Raw genomic sequence first — 20,287 nt, forward strand, 5'->3', positions numbered from 1 at the left:
TTCAGGTTGAAGGCTGTAAGTCACCTTGGCAGTAGGAGCCATCATGAGGTGTGAACTGTGACTTCCCCGTGGCGGTCTGGTAACCGTCCCTGCAGAAGCAGTTAAACCCTCCGTCCACATTTTCACACACAGCGTGGTCACCGCAGACAGCGGACTCAATGCACTCATCTATATCTGCAAATAGTTCAAAAGTAATTTCTCACATTAGTGTTCTTTTGCTTGCTTGCTTTCTGATAACAGTATTACACATGGCTAGTGATTCCATATCAACTGATACAAGAAAGCAGGGGAAACCCCACCATTTGGAAAAAGAGAGAACAAACTTGACTGCATGCATTTCTTAACGCTAATTTGGCCAATCCATTCTGACAGAGTATTGAAAATGTTATTCATGGGCCACACTCTCAAATTGTTTTCTGAGTAGCACGATTCATCAACAGAGTCAGTAAATCTATTCCCATCATCGAAGATGTAGCAGTAGTTCTAATTTAATAAAGACTCATTTTTCAAAGTGCACTTAGAATTATTTGCCTGGCAGTGTTAGGCTAAACTGATGATAACTCAGTTTAAAGTAGCCTGGAGGATAAAGGTGGACTCGCTCTCTACAGCTTCATTTCTGTGTGTGATTTAAGCGAAAACTAAGGTCTAGCACATTATGTGATTCAACTCTCTTAAGATTTATTACGATTGATTACTTTTGTTCACATTACATTTGGACTATGATTCTAATATGCAATCATCATAGTTGAGTATGGATGAAGTAATAAATTGCACAGAATTAAGTCTGAGATTCTCAGTTGCTATATATTGATGCTGTAATAAAGGTGCTAGGTTTTTAAGCTCACATCATTTATATTCTTAATTTAGAATTTTACACACTGCAGTGAAATGTGCCTTAAAGTTATAAATACAATATAAATACACTGCCAGGTTGGGGAATGATTCCAAGGAACTGAATAGTCCAGATCATTACCTTAAATTAATGCAAAGATTGAGAGTGTGTGTGTGTGTGTGTGTGTGTGTGTGTGTGTGTGCAGAGCCCAGTTCTGGCATCTTAGAAACACTTTCTATTAGATTAATGAATGAATCTGCAATTTTAATTTACAATTTGATTATTACAGTAACAAGATGGCATGGTACCATTTACCAGGGAGCTATTAAAGTCTAATTTAAAACGTCATCAAGCTGTTGTCTTAAATTCAGCTATTCCCAATATTTCACTTAAAGATACATTGAAGGCACAGGAAAACCTGTAGCTCAAACCACAGAAAAGAGGCTCAAGGCTCTTGCTTGCTTCTTGAAGAACTTTGCGTTAGCTGGAAAGATGATGGTACTAGATTATAAAGAACATTACCAGATGTTAGAAACATCCCGCTCCGATGATGTGTGCACATCCATGGTGAGTACACAGCCTCTCAATGAATGCCGCCCCTTACTTATTTTCACTCACATGTATGTTCAGAAACTATCATCCTACGCAAATTGATTCTACACTAACTAATGGAAAGAGCCATCGAGTGCTGACTGTTGTATGGAAGGAACCGTCAATCCATGTTCTCTAAGCTGCATGGGAGGTGGAAGGAATGAGGCAGAAGAGAAACAAAGTCAACCAAGTGGGAACCTGCAGTTCAAGCCAGAGTCTTTTACTCTTGGATTGAGACAGGCTTCTCACAACACTGCTCTGGAGCTCACTGTGCAGCCCTTGAATTCATGACAGCCTTCCTGCCAGAGTCTTGCGGGTTCAGTGACGGCAGGCCTGGCATGTCACCAAGAGCCCCTCCTCTGCAGTGCCATTTTAGAAGCACATGTTGCAGTCCAATGGGAAAACCGCCTACATAAGGCTGTGAGCAGACCCACTGAGTGTCACAGACGGTACGTATCATTTCATGGTAGGGGCAGTTAACACATTCTTGTGTAACCACATTTTGTCATGTTAGAGGCCTCTTTAAGGACCTGATTCTTTAACTGTGCAGCATTACCATGAACTTTACCTAAAACCAAGCCTGAGCAAAACAAAAACATTGTTCTGTAAACTAGACTCTGTTCACCATGCTGCATGGTGACTTTCAATACACTTATTTTCTTCCTCTGTCTTCTTTACGCTGGGTTTGGAAAATTTGAAAATTTTATATATTTATACCTTGATCATATCCACTCCACTCCACTTCTCAACCCGACTTTCCATCACATATCTCTCTCTCTCTCTCCTCTTTCTCCCTCTGTTCTTCTTCTTATTTCTTTTTCCATAGTTTGGTTCAGTTAGTGCTGCCTGTATCTGTCTGGGCCATCCACGGGGACTTGAGGAACCTGTCAGGGGTCACTCTCCTAAGGAGCAGTGAGTCTTCCTTGTCCAGCAGCCACCAAACACCACTAGCTCATCAGACAGGGGTTAGGCCTCATGAGCCCTCCCCAGCCCATGGAGGAAATTAAACTAGCTTAATTTTACATGGATCTCATGCAGGTAACCATAGCTGCTTTGAGTTCTCATGTGCAACTGCCATGTCATGTCCAAAGGACAGCATTTCATAGACTACACCTTTTTCCTTGACAATTTTATACTTGCTCGAATTATATTTTGGTCACTCATCCTCCCTTCCTCCTATCCCACTCTTTACCCTCTTTCCCAAACAAGGTCCCCTCTCAGGACCAGTTTTGTTTTGTTCTTGATTTTATTTTGTGGCCTTGGCTTGTTTAGCCTCAGCGATGTAGCTCACTGACGCTTCACAAATGTGTAGTAAATACTTCATAGAGGTTCAGGTTGAAGGCTGTAAGTCACCTTGGCAGTAGGAGCCATCATGAGGTGTGAACTGTGACTTCCCCGTGGCGGTCTGGTAACCGTCCCTGCAGAAGCAGTTAAACCCTCCATCCACATTTTCACACACAGCGTGGTCACCGCAGACAGCGGACTCGATGCACTCATCTATATCTGCAAATAGTTCAAAAGTAATTTCTCACATTAGTGTTCTTTTGCTTGCTTGCTTTCTGATAACAGTATTACACATGACTAGTGATTCCATATCAAGGATACAAGAAAGAGTGGTGCTATCCCCTGGTGCTCCCTGTCACTACACCCAGGAGGACAATGACTCTCCTTCCTGCATTAGCTCAGGAGGGCTGGACCCCAGGAGCCTGTTCCTAACTGACTGTTGATGAGTGCGGTCTTGTGCAGACCCTCGGCAGGAAACAGCTTCTCTGAGTTCACGAGTGCCTTGCCACTGGGGTCCTTGCTCTACTTGATGGTTTCCACTGTTCCCTCAAATGAACGCCATCTCATCAGCATGGACCAAATAGGGCATTTCAGCTTCTGAGTTTATCAGATGGGCACATGATGATCTAAGAACAAGAACTGGTAGGAGCAATGTTCTGGCATACTAGCATTCAAGATTAAACTCATGGAAAGTTCTTATATTTAGAATCAAGATTTTGTGAACTAATATCTATTATCCTATGAAACTAATGCTTTTTAAACTTTAGTTTATTTTTATATTTTAACAAATGATAGAGGGGAGCCTATTTATTATTCCTCATTTGTATATCAAAGACTGGTTAATTGATAAGAGTTCATCCCTGAAGAAAACTGATTATCATTCTCAGTAGCCATTGGCCACTTGTAGCTCTTCATGTAGGGGTGGAACTTTGTGTGATTTTCCTCGCCTACCTTGATGTGTCAAGGCTGTGGCTCTTACAATCACACACACATACACATACACATACACATACACATACACACACACACACACACACGCGCGCGCACACATACATGATATGTAGCCACATGTAAATGCAATCATTTATATATTACTATTGTTACATATGTATAACAATAATAACTAAAAATAAATTTGGGTGGGAATCCGTGTGGGGACTCAAGAAGAGTTAGAAAGGGGCTGGAAGAAGGTGGCCAATGATATTGATACCATGCATACACATGGAGTTCCCAGAAAGCAATAAATAAGAAAATATAATGGGTTGCCATTGATAAAATAAATATGGTTTCCAACTTGAGGCAAGGTCCATGATAACTTTGCCTGAAGTCCCTTATGAGGTCCAAATTGTTAAAGTTACTTTTATTCTCCTGTTGTAATTGTTGTCTTGGAGGCTTACTGACTCCTTCTGCTAAGCTAGGTCTAGTCCTGGAAGCTTCTAGCCTCCATAAAATCTAATCTAGGCCTAGAATACTGTCAGCCTCTGAGACCTACTACTGAATAAGCTCACCCTTTCTAGTTCTTTCTGAACTCTTCCTGGATAGTCTAACTCAGCTATTCTGGCTCAAACTCCTCTCCGAGCTGACAAATTCAATCTGGCTCTCTCAATTTCTCACTAAATTGCTCTGCTTGGCCTCAAACTAACTCTAGCAATTTGTTTTATTCTTTGGCTTCTTCTCATTCCTTGGCTCATTCTGTCTTCACCTGTGTCTAGCTTGTTCTTTCTTCAACCTCTCTCTGGAAAACTCTCCCAGTAAAATTTACCTCTGAATTTCCTCAAACTGAAGCCAGGAATTCAACTGCATTGAATTTTCTCTCAGCTCACTCTCAACCCAACTTCCTGAACAGCACTGACTAGAACTCAGAGTTCTGTGTGCCTCTGTCTCCTGAGTGCTGCGATTAAAGGAAGTGTACCAGCCATGTGGATCTAAGCTTTTCTTTACCTGAAACTTGCTCTATACCAGACTGACCTTGAACTCGAAGATCTTCTTGCCTCTGGGATTAAAGGTGTGTCTGTATTCCAGCTGGATCACACAGACCTAGAAGGTCTTTGGATGTGAACTCTTGCCAGAACAGCCATGCTCTGACTTAAAATTCCTCTACATCAAGTGGTTTGAGTGTAATACATCTACATTGTTGTTTCTCCTTTCCTGCAATTACAGGCATGGGGATGGCTAGGTTTCTATCCTAACCCTCTTAAACTGGAGCTGTAATACAGTAAACAAATTCACCCAATGCAGAGGAGTTGTATATCATAACAAATGAGGGAATGTATATGAAGGCAGTAGTGGCATCAGGCTATAGCTCATACCTGACCTTACAATCAGAAAATTAAAACCAGTGACTCTGCTCCTATGTGCTTACTCCTAACTGCAGGAATCCCAGTGTGTGTATGCTCAGGATGGCAGAGGAATGAGTTTGTAGGTTGTCATGTCTTTGTGATTGTCAAAGCTGGCTAAGAGGAAAAGAACACTGGCCTCTCTCCTAATGAAAACTGCAGTTATGTTTTACTAAGACCAAATGAAAACTTTTAAGAACTGGCACAATTTTCTTGCTAATAAGCACTCTTGACTTTATATTAAAAATTCAACATTACTCAAAAGGAAGCACAACCTTTACAATCTCAAGTTATTCACTAACTCTAATTTAAAAGGACATGCTGTTTTCCATATCTATGGCTGGTAAACCCAACAGCATTTTTACCACAATCTTCTTTAAAAGTGTGATTATATAATGTTTTTGTTCATATGCTGTTTACAATAATTGCTAATAGTGTAGTTATCTAATGTTGTATTACAAAAGGCAGAATGTTTAATTATTGGAAATTATTCACAAAGATAAGATTCAATTTTAGTATTTTTAACTCCAAGACAACAAAAACCAGTTACATGGAAAATCCAGGATAAGCAGAAAACATAAATACATGTGTGCTAAGCATAAGGGTAAAAGAGAGAAATGATGCCCTATGCCCTTCAGGTTTTAGTCTCTTTGACTCTTGGGTGCTTAAGTTTCCCCATTTCTGAAATGCTGATCTTCACTTAGTCTTTGGGGGGCTGAGTACCTGACATTCTATTTTACTGTGACTCCAAAGGGATGAAAATAATTCATAATGCTTTCACCTCACACCTGCCTGACAATTGCCTTATGTGTGCAGAGCTGCATTTAAATATGTACTAAAGTTAAAGAATTTTTCTTGAATCACTTCTTGCTCTGAATAGGAAATTTCATTTTCTTTTAATTGATATTTAATGATGTTTCTATATGTTGATGTTTAATGACTATAATTGTTGCATACGTCATATTTAAGAATTAACTGAATTGCCCATGGAAGCATTATATTACATGGTAATAATAAGACTAAGAGGGATAGATTTGTGGTTCTGTATGAACTCCCTGAGGATTATCAGAGTGAACAATAACAATTACTATAGAACCAGAGAGAATAGAAGGAGCTGTGCTATAGCTTCTCAGAGAAGCATAATCCTTACGGACAACAAAATAGTGAGAAATAACATTTTTCCCAAGAATGAGTTTTTTCACTGAATAATCCATCATATGAAACAGGTAAAAAATAGGACTCAGGACTGGGGATTGGGTTTTGATACAGTTATTGTGTTTACAAACTACTTAAAAGAACTGCAAGGGAGTTTACTAAGGCTTAGGGCCATTCTGCAGTATTTCATAGAAATGAAGACTGGAAGAAAGAGCTTTAAGTTACAGTGTAATTACCCCTCTTACAATGCTGACAAGCATCCTTCATGTGCATGTGTCTCTGTGTGTGTGTTTGTGAGTGTGTGTATACTTTTTTCTCTGTTGTCTGTCAAATAGAGTCACTCTAAACTGAAGAATATTAAAAATGAACCTGATCTGATGAGACAATATATATCTTCTGGAGACTGGAGGCTTTAGAAAACTGAGAATACAATTAAAATTGTCTTTAATTACAATGCTCCTAGTTAGACTTCCCCACCAGCTGAAACAGCTCTGCTAATCAACTCTTAAGAATAAAGTATAGAGATATGGAGAGAGTGGGCAGCCTTGCCTTGTCCCTGATTTCAGTGGGGTCGCTTTAAATTTCTCTCCATTTAGTTTGATGTTGGCTATAGGCATGCTGTATATTGCCTTTACTATATTCCTCAGTGTCTGTAGTTATGTCCCCCCTTTCATTTCTGATTTTGTTAACTTGGATAGTCTTTCTCTTCAACATAGTTCTTGAAGTCCTTGCTAGAGTAATAAGACAATTAAAGGAAATCAAGAGGATAAAAATTGGAAAAGAAGAAGTCAAAGTATCACTATTTGCAGATGATATGATAGTATTCTTGAGTGACCCCAAAATTTCTACCAAGAAACTCCTAAAGCTGATAAACACCTTCAGCAAAGTGGCTGAATACAAAATTAACTCAAAAAAAAAAAAAAAACAACTCAGTAGCCCTCCTGCATACAAAAAACAAAGGGGCTGAGAAAGAAACTAGAGAAACAACACCCTTTGCAATAGCTCGAAAGAACATAAAGTACCTTGGTGTGACCCTAACCAAGAAAGTCAAAGACTTGTATGAGAAAAAATTTCAAGTCTCTGAAGAAAGAATTAGAAGAAGCTATCAGAAGATGGAAATATCTCCCATCCTCATGGCTCGGCAGGACTAACATAGTAAAAATGGCTATCTTACCAAAAGCAATCTACAGATTCAGTGCAATTCCCATCAAATTACCAACACAATTCTTTACAGACCTTGAAAGAAAAATTCTCAGCTTCATATGGAACAACAAGAAACCCAGAATTGCTAAAACAATCCTCTACAATAAACGATCTTCGGGAGGTTATCTCCATCCCTGAACTCAAGCTGTACTATAGAGCAATAGTAATAAAAACTGCATGGTACAGGCATAGAAACTGACTGGTGGATCAATGGAGTCAAATAGAAGACCCAGAATTAAACCCACACACTTATGGACACCTGATTTTTGACAAACATGCCAAAACCATACAGTGGCAAAAAGATAGCATCTTCAACAAATGGTCCTGATCTAATCCGATGTCTACATGTAGAAATAGAGCCATACTTAGCACCCTGCACAAAACTAAAGTCCAAGTGGATCAAAGACATCAATGTAAAACCAGAAATACTAATACATGTTAGAAAAAAAGTGGGGAAGAGCCTAGAACTCATTGGCACCAGAGACAACTTCCTGAACAGAACACCAATAGCACAGGCTCTAAGAGCAACAATCAATAAATGGGACCTTATGAAACTGAAAAGCTTCTGTAAAGCAAAGGACACCATCATCAAAACAAAATGAATGCCTACAGATTGGGAAAGAATCTTCACCAACCCTTTTTCTGACAGAGGGCTAATACTCAGTATATATAAAGAACTAAAGAAGTTGAAAAACAACAAATCAAGTAATCCAATTAAAAAATGGGGAACAGAGCTAAACAGAGAATTCTCAATAGAGGAATATCAAATGGCAGAGAAACACTTAAAGAAATGTTCAACCTCATTAGCCATCAGGGAAATGCAAATCAAAATGACCCTAAGATTTCACCTTACACACATCAGAATGGCCAAGATCAAAAACTCAAGTGACTACACATGCTGGAGAGGATGTGGAGAAAGGGGAACCCTCCTCCACTGCTGGTGGGAATGTAAACTTGTACAACCACTTTGGAAATCAATCTGGTGCTTTCTCAGACAAATAGAAATAGTACTTCCCAAGATCCAGCTATACCACTCCTAGGCATATATCCAAAAGATGCTCAAGTATACAACAAGGACATTTGCCCAACCATGTTTGTAGCAGCTTTATTTGTAATAGCTAGAAGCTGCAAACAGCCCAGATGGCCCTCAGTTGAGGAATGGATACAGAAATTGTGGTAAATCTACACAATGGAATATTAATCAGCAATAAAAAACAAGGAAATCATGAAATTTGTTGGTAAATGGTGGGAACTGGAAAAGATCATCTGAGTGAGGTATCCCAGAAGCAGAAAGACACACAGGGTATATACTCACTCATATAGACATATAATATGTGATAAACCTACTAAAATCTGTTCACCTAAGGAAGCTAATCAAGAAGGAGGAATCTGGCTAAGATGCTCAATCCCTGTTCAGAGAGGTATAGAGGATGGACATTGGAGAAGGGAGAAAACAGGGAACAACAGGACAGCAACCCACCACAGAGGGCCTCTGAAAGACTCTATCCTGCAGGGTATCAAAGCAGATGCTGTGACTCATATCCAAACTTTGGGTATAGTGCATGTAATCTTATGAAAGAAGTGGGAAATAGTAAGACCTGGAGAAGACAGGAGCTCCACAAGTTGAGCAACAGTTCCAAAAAGTTTGAGCACAGTGGTCTTTTCTGAGACTGATACTCCAGCCAAGGACCACTCATGGAGATGGCCTGGATCCCCTGCACAGATGTAGCCCATGGCAGTTCAGAATCCTAGTGGGTTCCATAGTAATGGGGACAGTGACTGTCTCTGACATAGACTGATTGTTCTGCTCTTTGATCACTTCCCCCTGAGGGGGGAGCAACCTTATTAGGTCAAAGAGGAAGACAATGCACCCATTCCTGATGAGACCTGATAAACTAGGATCAGAGGGAAGGGGAGGAGAACCTCCCTTGTCACTGGACTGGTTGAGGGTCACGGGTGGGGAAGAGGAAGGGAGGTTAGAATTGGGAGGAGAGGAGGGAGGGAGCTACAGAGGGGATACAAAGTGAATAAAATGTAACTAATAAAAATAAATAAATAAATAAAAAGAATAAAGTGTATTATGTTGCATTCTAAGGAGATTAGCACATGGGACATAGGCTTGAGAATGTCAGTTGGCGTTTGAGAAAAATAGCATTGTTTGTAGCCTTTGTACTCTGGAAAAGCTTTATCTACTGACAGGTAGGGCAGGGTAGGATTCAAATGTTGTACCCACTGAAGTCTCAGGGGGAAACAATGGCTTCTGGGTATAGGATTGTGACTCTAGTCTCATCATCTGAAATGTGTGTGTGCAGAAAAGCCTTTCAATGTTCTTCAGCATAAGCTAATACTTTGCAGGTTTACATTTATCTAATTATTGAATAGAAATCAATTATTATGCAATATGTACATACTCGAAAGCAGACGTATGTACATCTCTGTACTCATATAATAGAAGCACACATCTATATTCCCATGTAAGAGAAATTAAACCACTTCACGAAAATTAAGTGAGAGCAGCTCATAAGTTGCATGCAAAAACATATAAATTAGGTTAAAGAAAAATATTTCACTCACATTGGGTTTGAGTCAATCATTTAGTTACTCAAATATTTATGGGGTCTTCTAGTTCCCGAATGTGAATGTCTATATTGGGAAATAACTAAAAATTAATCAAAACGTCAGGATCTGTGGCCTCCTGTCAGAGTTCACACTCTGAAGGTAACTTACCACACAAGCAGATAATTGAGTTTTTATTAAAATAAAAGTTTTCATTTATATCTCCAAATTTGAATCCTGTTACAGAATATTGGGGGAAGTTTATATTAAACTATAAAATAAATTGTGTTTTCAGATCAGTTATTGGTGATATAGAAAATGATGAGGGTAGAATCTCATGTGGGCTACCACTACAAAAATAATATGCAAAGATGCATAGGGAAAAGGCTGACTGGACCTGAGATACCAGTCAAAGTCCATGCAAATAGGCCACCTTGTATTGCCTAAATGAGAAGTTTCTAAAATAAATTAACATATCAATGTGTTATTTAATTCCAACACATCTTTATTAATACTGCACACTATATTAATGGAAAAAAGTTGACATTGAATTTTATATTGTTCTTTGAGCATAGTTTTGGGCACTTGACCTCACAGTTTTCTTATCAAGAATGAGGAAATTAAAATATTTGCTATGTCTGAGTCTCACAAACTGGATATATAATATAGACAAATTCCCTGAAGTTCCTCCTCAAATCTTGTTCAATAAAATACTATCCATCTGAAAGTAACCTCCAGATAGAGGATAGGTAAGAAATTATTTTTAAAGTAATATATAAATATGAATTATTTAAATACCCTTAAACTTTGCAGGGTCTAGCTTCATAATAATTAACCTTCAAAAAGGAATTTTCCTTAGATGGGTAGAGCATGGAGAGATAACCCTGCTTCGTGGGTTCCGTGGCTAGGGGGTGTGCTGGTCATGCAGAGGGCCTCCTTCTGTTCTGGCACCCATTCCAGATGGTGTGCAGCCAGCTGTTCCTCTAGCTCCAGAGGGAACTGATGCCCTCCTCTGGCATCCGTGAGTATCTGTATTCACACACCCATGTGCCCTCCCACAGGTAAACATGCATGCACAACATTTAAAGCAATAACATAAATACATATTTAAAACTTGCTTCTTTTTGCTCTTTTGGAATACTCTCATCAACTCACAGTTTCTTGAAGTGACTCTGTTGAATTTATCTCTATATTAACTCATTATCTTTAAATGTAAATATTTATACTTATATTACTTAAAATATTTTGTAATACAGTTAAATTAGAGAAGATTTTAGAATTAAAAACTATTAATAGAGAGAAATAGTTATCATTTTTTCAGTAATACTTATAGGCCCATCCTTAACTTAATGAACTGAGTACAACAAGCTCAAAGGTACACATAGTCCCAACATATCTGTGGCTGCTGGAAAAGATATGTCAAAAACCCAAATTACCAGAGTGAAGTGTTTTTATCAACTACTTTATAAGGTCTTTAATAAACAGCCAACATTGCCAAGTTACAAGGCAGACTAGTGATATGGTTTACTTAGGCCAATTTCTGGATACCAGGATTTAAGTTATTTTCAGAGATTTCAAAGAGAAAGTGAAGCTGAACCAGGTATTACATTGTAAATGAGAGTTTAGAGGAAGAAAAGTCACCCTAATAATATGCTCAACCAAAGAAAAGAGTAAAGAAAAGAGTTTACATAAATATCTGGTGCCATAAAGCAAGGAACATTATATTATTGAAATGTAAAGTACGGGAGGTGTCATCAACAATGGGAAAACACTTGCTATGCCTTTGTAACTAGGTCAAAGATGGCCTTCAACAGAGAAAATTAGGAGAAAATTACAATTGAAATTATGTATCACAGCAGTTTTTGAAATACAGGAAATATTAAAGAAGTTCCTTGTAGAATGTAATGTTTGAGAATGACATCAAAGCAGAGTAAAGAAAGAGGCACAGTACAGTTCAGAACTACTTAGAACTTGAAGTTAATGACATCCCCCCCAAGAAAGTAGATAGGATCAAAGAAGAATAAATATGAACTGAAAATTGTGTCATCTGGATGATGTGTAAACTCAGATTTTTACTTTTGCTTACTTTTTTTCCTGGTGAAGTAACACATTCAAGATATTGGTATGCTTTAGAGATTAATTGAATACTTCAGTTGGCTGGGGAGGAAAAAACAGAAGTGACTCTGCTTCTAACTTGGAGAAGAGTGGGAGAAGGAAAAGGAAGTTTCTTTATTGGCAAAGAGAGCAAATTTACTTTAGCATGAAAGATTGGGGTGCTCTGATTGATCTAGGCTATTCAAATAGACAGGGAGCTCTTCGATTGGGTGTGATTTATTCTGAGGGAGTAGCTGAGGGAGAGCTGAAGCCTTCCATGTTCCTCTTCTGAGGATGTCAGCTTCCAGAAGAGGGGGAAGCCCACTGTTTCCTTTGTATTTCTCTCTGTATGGACCCTGCTCCTTTTCGTCTGCCTCCTCTTTCCATCTCATTTCCAGAGGATGCCGTTGTGGGCATATTGCATCTTTTCTTCTTCTTTCCACTTCCTTTTTGTTACTGTTGCTGTTCATTGTGAGTTAGTAAAAATTAAGTAAAACTAAGGAAAGACTAAGTTAAGAAAAGCTTAGAAGACTGAGACTCAGATGTGAGGGGTTAGTGCAAGGAACCCTCCCATATATTCGGTAGTTTGCAACAGCAGCTGCAAGGACCATTTGTTCCCATTTTGAACCCTCAAATTCTGAACTGTAAAACTGTTTCTTGTTAGGTGTGGTTGAGTCCTACCACACACCTTTAATCCAAGAACTTTTTACTGTAAACAGGTGATTATGGTCAGGTTCACCCAGCCCTAGCACACACCTTTAACCCAAGAGCTTTCTCTACACAGGATCTAATAAAGTTAACCCTGGGTCAAGAGGTAGAGCAAGAAACCAGACGACGAAGGAATAAATATTAGGAAGGACTTTGAGTTGAGGGGTATTTAAGACTTTCTGGAGAAGAAAGAGCTTTTTGCTTCAACTCTTTTAGGTTAGGCTTCAGCTCCTCAACTCCCTGGCTTTTTCAGGCTTTGATATATATAGCAAACCAAACCTTGCATTTTTTTGCTCTTTTCCTTCTGGGCTGTCAGTTGAGCTACTGAGCAGTTTGTGTTTTTTTTTTCCCTCCAGACATGAGCTGAGAAGGAAGGTCAGCTGGATAGTTTCTCTGCCTCTCTGAGCTAGCAGGTTTTCACCCCAACATCTGGCTCCTGATTCTTTATTGTTAAAAACAGAACAGTTGGGATTTTCATTTTTTTAAAAAACAACAATCTTTGGGGTTTTACCTGGTTTAGTCCAGCTTATCAATAACCACATGAATGTCCAGCTTATCAATAAAACAGATGAATGTGTCTGACAAATCCTTCCCTGGTGTATTTTGGGCAGTGTATTTCTGTTGTCATTGACTAGTCATTCATTTACTTATCTTCAGGTCATATCAATCATTGGATTAGCAGGATTTGCATCGATAATTCAAAGGCAGGAAAGTGACATGTGTTTCAGGTATTCTTGACTGGAACATTTTAATTATTTAATTGTCATAGAACAAAATGCCTGCTATCATCTCCCCTTTTTTACTAGGGAAGTACACCTAGGATAGTCAAAATGATGCCAGCTTAGAGGCAGAGTCAGGTGGACACAGTTGTTATGTATGCCTTTAAAGACAGTGCTTTTGCATTGTTGAAAAAGTATTTTTTTATCATAAGTCTTGTTTCTAATAAGGCATAAGTAACCAGCATCTAAATCTCCAAATCCAAGGGTTCCAAGTACCTAAATGGTGGCAGATTATGGGCTACCAATTACATGACTACAAAATTTTACTGCTTTTATAGGACAGGGATAATTTATGTCCTATAAATTACTAACAAAGTTTTATTTTGTATTTTATTTTTTACAAATATAATTATTTACAAATATAATTACCCCAAATTAAAAAAAGTATTTAAAAATGGAGATACTATTGGCTAGGCTCAAAATTCATGAAAGGCACAAAATTTGAACAGTGTTTTGCCTCTTGGAGTCCCTCCTTCTTGCTGTTGGAATGAATACCACTAGTGCTACTGTGCAAATTGGAACACTGAAATGACCATGACCACTGTGTGATTCTGCATGAAACAGGCCCTGTGTGTCAACATGGAGCTTCACCTGCCCTCTTTATCCCTGGGCAGCTGCTTAGCTAATTTTTTCCCCTAGTGGCACTGGAAAATTCTTTACAACCAGTCTTCTAATGAACATGGAATAAAACATTGTCACTCATATACCTGAATTTTGTACTAGATAGCATTAAAGTAAGCATAGGTAAAGAAGTAAATGGGTAGGAAAAGTTAACCGAGAGGAGAAACAAAAATGAGAGCTGCAGTGAAAACAGAATGAGTCCAGTAGGTTAATGAAAACTGTAGACTCACTGTGTGCATACCACAACTGATGTCCTTACTTACTGTGTGCACACTGCAACTTACAGCAATATCCTGGCCTATGAAAGGCAGAGGAAGGGCAGGAACAATATAAATATATTGTTTTTTCCCCTCTGGGGATGACTTTGACCTCTCAATATTTCAAGGGAGGAAATAATTCAATACAATGCACATGTAATCCAACCCTCCATGCACCTGCAAGATAATTGATTGACAAGACACATGGAGCCATAAATCCGGCACTGAAGGTGATGCACTCCTTCTTGCTGTTGATGGGAAGCATTAGTGTAAGCTCACATTTCCTTGACCATGGATTTTAGTAAGTCCAATTTACTAAAGAAAAAGTCAAAAGCATCAAGGAAAAAAAGTTACACCTTGTAAGGTAAACAAAGTAGATTTATATAAGAATAAAATGTTTGTGCTAGGTGTTTGTATTTTTTAGTTTCTTAATGGAAATGTGATTTTTAAACTCTTTAAAACAGCAAGTATTATTCTAAAATTTTTTGAAAAGAAAAATATGCCTTTGACGATAGATCAGCTTTTGAATGGGATGCAGAAGCCGGAGGTGGGGGAAGGCAATGACAAATAATACATGCACAAAACGTTCTCTGAGGCTGTTTTTGCAATTACTTTTTTTTTTTTTTTAAAGGAAAATGTGGCACTTAAGAAAATACTCCCATTTTCTACTACTATCATTTTTGGTCTTCCCTTTGTCAGAACTATTAATGCACACATATTATAAAAACAAGCACGCTGGATACAAGTAAAAGAGGAAAATGGAAGGGAGAAAAGCAGTCCTGTTTTTCTACACTAGAAACCATTTCTCTTGCTCATTGGATGTTAGGCTGGGACAAAATCCTGACACTTTTCTTTCAAACTATCAATCAACGATACTGTAACATTTTCATTCCCTTGTACCCATCAGCTATGATAGTAAAGATGAGTAATATTCTCATAATCTCCCTGGGACTCAAATGATGGTTATGAAGTCGCGTCTGTGAAACTCATTTTATTGACTTTTGTTTCTAATCATTGAAGTGATACATATGCAATTGGGGAATCAAATCATTGATAGAAATGTCTTACAAGGGGTCAATGCAAAACCCTTGGTGGTTTACAAATGAACAACGGAGAGGAGCTTCAGATTCTGCAGCTTGGAAAGAGTAGAATAGTATGTGTATGTTACTGAGATGAAATGATCCTCTATCATTCTCTAATGAGCTAAAAAATTTCATCTTGCTGAAAGACATTTACTGAGATTCAGGGAGCACTCAGCAAATCATATATGAATTATGTGATGAAACATTAAAGAAGTCAATTAGGGAAATTTCAAACATTTCAGAAGACAGACCTTCACATAAAGGCTAGACAGTGTGGTTCAACTCATAGGTAACAAACCCTACATGTAAATCTCGCAGGGATAATGACTGTGTGATGACAAACAAAATGCAGCCATCTTTCCTTATCCACAGGGGCTTTGCTTCCACTGAGGCCTTCCATGGACCCCTGAAACTCAAGGAAGTACTCCATATGCTTTGCTTTGTCCTGTGTGTGCACCCCAAAGAGAAAGCTTAAACATTAGACAGAGTGAGGTGTGCACTAAAAATCACAGTAATAAAACAAGACCGTTACAACAATATTCTGCAGTGGGAGCTTTGGGGAGATTGTCTTTGTCATAATATCTTGGCAACCTCACAATAAAAAATATTTTATGAACATATGTGATTACTTTTTCTTCCTAACAATGTAAATTTTCTCCTTTCCACCTAAAGAAAGTGCTCTATAGCTTCTTCTTGAATAGCTAGCATCCCTATTTTGCATTTTGGAAGCACCAAGACTTAAAACAAGGGATTCTTGAACATAAGAGCTAGGATGCCCCTCCATCTTTGACCAAGGTTGCTAGTGAGTGATGGGTAGACAGGGCACACTGCATGGAAATGCTGCATACAGAGATGATGTCTTTCTGAAGGAGATGATGAAATATTTCAAAAGATCATCCAGACTCCTTCTCAGTCTACTTGTGAATCATTTATCTGTGAAGTTTTCTATTTATTATGTCTATGTCATTGTTAACTAGTGTTACTGTAATCACAGAAGCACTGCTTCCCCAAGGGAAGATAGAACTTCTTACAGGTACTAATTAGCATGCTAATGAAATGCATACAGAGAAGAGAGTGTATGAAATACTTTTAATACAATAGGTCTTGTGGACTCACACACATATTATTTATATGTTAGGATAGATAGATATAGATACAGATTTAGATATAGATCTATAATGGAGAACATCATATCCCATCCTAACATTTGGATTTGTACTAATGCTTTACTTTTAAGAATGCACAGATATTGAATGCAACATTTTGAAGAATATTGGCTGACTTTATAAATAAAAGAAACATTTCTGAAGCTTAAATCACATATCAAATCCTACACGTTAATAGCAGACTTCAACCCTCTCTGATCAACGGATCAGTCGCTGAGACAGAAACAAAACAGAGACATAATGAAATTAACTGACATTATGAATCAAATGGATGTAAAATATATCTACAGAATATTCCACCCAAACATAAAAGAATATACCTCACATAACCTTCTTCAAAACTGACCACATAGTCATAAACAAAGCAAGGCTCAACAGATACAACAAAATGGAAGTAAAATCTTGTATTTTATCAGACCAGCATGGATTAATGCTAGACTTCAACAACATCAGAAACAACAGAAAGCCTACAAACTAATGGAAACTAAACAATTCTCTACTCAATGATTATTAGAAAGGAAATAAAGAAAGACTTTGTAGAATTCAATGAAAATGAAGGTACAACATACCCAACCTTTGGGACACAATGAGAGCAATGATAAGAGAAAAGTTCATAGCATAAAGCACTGTCATAAAGAAAAGGAGAGGTCTCCTATTAGAAATTAAGAAGCACACCTGAAAGGTCTAAAACAAAAGGAAGCTAACTCCAAGAGGAGTAGAAGGCTGAAAAGAATTGAACTCAGGGCTGAAATCAATAAATTAGAAACAAAAAGTCAACAAAACCAAAAGCTGGTTCTTTGAGAAAATTAAGAAAATAAAAACCTTTAGCCAAACTAACTTAAATACAGAGAGACAGTAGCCACATTGACATAATCAGAAATGAAAAGTGAGACATAACAACAGATACTGAAGAAATCCAAAGAATCATTAGCTCTAACTTCAAAAATCTACACTTCACAAAATTGCAAAATCTAAACAAAATGGACAATTTTCTTGATAGATACCACTTAGCAACATTAAATCATGATCAAGTAAACAACTTTAGTAAATCTATAACATGTAAAGAAATACACACAGTCATTGAAATTCTCCAAACCAAAAAAAGAAAAAAGTCTTGGACCAGATGGTTTTAGCACAGAATTCTACCAGACTTTCAAAGAAGAGCTAACACCACTACTCCTCACACGATTCCATAAAATAGAAACTGAAGGAAAATTGCCAAACACATTCTATGAAGCCACAGTCACCCTGATACCTAAATCCCAGAAAGACCCAACAAAAAAAGAGAATTCTAGACCAATCTCCCTCATGAAAATTGATGCAAAATATTAAATAAAAAACTTGCAAAACTGAATCCAAGAATACATCAAAAACATCATCCACCATGATCAAGTAGGCTTCATCCCAGGGATAGTTTAATAAACAAACAAAAAAAAAAATATCAATGTAATCCAACATATAAACAAACTGAAAGAAAGAAGGAAAAAAAAACCCAAATGATCATATCATTAGTTGCGAGAAAAGCCTCTGACAAAATCCAACATCCCTTCATGTTAAAAGTCTTGGAGAGATCTTGTATACAAGGCTCATACCTAAATATAATAAAGGCAATATACAGCAAGCTAATAGCCAACATCAGATTAAATAAAGAGAAACTTAAAACAATTCCATTAAAATCAGGGACAAGACAAGGCTGCCCACTCTCTCCATAGATATTCATACAGTACTTGAAGTTTTCCCTTGAGCAATAAGACAGCTAAAGGAAATCAAGGTGATACAAATTAGAAAGAAAGAACTTAAAGTAATGCTATTGGCAGATGATGTGATAGTATATATGAGCAACTCCAAAATTTCCACCAGAGAATTCCTACGGCTGATAAACTCCTTCAGCAAAGTGGCTGTATACAAAATTAACTTAAAAAAGAAAGAAAATAATAATAATAATAATAATAATAATAATAATAATAATAATAATAAACAGTAGCCCTCCTTTATATAAGCAACAACTGAATAATTAGGCTGAGAAAGAAATTAAAGAAACAATACTTTTCACAGTAACCACAAATATAAAAATATCTTGGTGTAACTCTAACCAAGACTTGTGTGACAAGAACTTCAAGTCTTTGAAGAAAGAAATTGAAGAAGATATCAGAAAGGTCTCCATGCTCATGGGCAGGCAGGGTTAACATAGTAAACATGACCATCTTACCAAAAGCCATCTATAGAGTCAAGGCAAATTCCATCAAAATATCAACACAATTCTTTACAGACCTTGAAAGAGCAGTTTTCAACTTTATATAGAAAAACAAAACAGAAAACCCAGCATAGCTAAGAGAATTCTGGTCATTAAAATACTTCTGGAGGACTTTGTACTGATGTTCATTTAGGTGTCATCCACCCAAAGAGCATCAGACCCGTCTGATACCTTTTTCTCAGAGGCGGGACCTGGGGCATCAACCCACATGCAATCAGACATGCTCTTCTCTGGGTCCAAAGCGGCTGACCCTGAGTGCAGTGCTTAGCCTCGCATCCTGAGCATAACATTTTAGCTTTTTATGGTAGCCAACCATGCTTGGGGAGACTGTCCTGCTTCAATGGCTGTAAAGGCTGCATTACGCTATTGTGAGACTCTAATCTTGCATATACACCACAGGCAAACCAAGGAGACCAACACCAGAAGGCCTGCTAACGCTCCCATGCCCGCCCATTCCTTCAGATGACTCATGGCTGCAGCAATCCATGATGATAATCCTGTGGCTAGTCCTGCGTCCACTCTGGTAGAATTTAATATCAGAGATCAGACCTCTACTCTTGCCTGATGCGTCTAAAACAAAAAGGGGGAACTGTAGAGAGCTGCGGAATGCTGTGCCTTAAAGATGGAGCTGGTTTCTGCCTTCTACCTTCCCGATGGCGAGTGCTCTCTGTCACGAACAATTCCACATTTAGCTAAGGCTGAGGATCTGGCTTGCTTCCATGTATGTGGACCTATCTGCATTGCCCACGTGGCACGCTGGGGTTGGCTACCCAGAGGCTATTTAAGCTGTGGGCTGGCTTTCCCCAGGGTCAGATGATTGTTCAAGGTTCCTGAATAAACTGCATTGAAAAAAAAATACTTCTGGAGGTATTACCATTTTTGATTTTAAGCTGTACTACAGGGTAATCAAAACTGCATGGTATTGACATAAAAATATACTGGCTGATTAATAGAATAGAACCAATGAATATGCAGAAATAAACCCACATACCTAAGGACACCTGATTTTTGACAAAAAAGTCAAAATCATACTATGGAAAAAGGAAAGCATCTTCGACAAACAGTGCTGGTCTAACTCTATGTCTACATATAGAAAAATGAAAATAGATCCATATTTATCACCCTACACAAAACTCAAGTCCACATGGATCAAAAACCTCAACATGAAACCAGATATACTAAATTTAATAGAAGAGAAAGTGGAGAATAGCCTTGAACTCATTTAAATGGGAGACAACTACCTGAATAAAACACCAACAGCTCAGGTTCTAAGATCAACAATTAATAAATAGGACCTCAGGAAACTGAAAAGCTTCTGTAAGGTAAAGGATGCTGTCAATAGAACTAAATGACAGCCTAAAAACTGGGA

The 20,287-nt window shown here is 37.9% G+C and overlaps 1 protein-coding gene across 1 annotated transcript in view; it reads right to left on the reverse strand.

Moving 5' to 3' along the window:
- Adgrl4 (adhesion G protein-coupled receptor L4) overlaps positions 1-20,287 on the reverse strand; it is a 107,593-nt gene that overhangs the window by 40,040 nt on the left and 47,266 nt on the right. Inside the window, exons 3-4 of the mRNA XM_060392507.1 lie at positions 2,777-2,926; positions 25-174 (exon numbers count right to left, since the gene is read on the reverse strand). Coding sequence (XP_060248490.1) covers positions 25-174; positions 2,777-2,926 — 300 coding nt within the window. The remainder of the gene's footprint in view (positions 1-24; positions 175-2,776; positions 2,927-20,287) is intronic.

Source organism: Meriones unguiculatus, chromosome 10 (genome assembly GCF_030254825.1).
Source record: "Meriones unguiculatus strain TT.TT164.6M chromosome 10, Bangor_MerUng_6.1, whole genome shotgun sequence".
NCBI lineage: Eukaryota > Metazoa > Chordata > Mammalia > Rodentia > Muridae > Meriones > Meriones unguiculatus.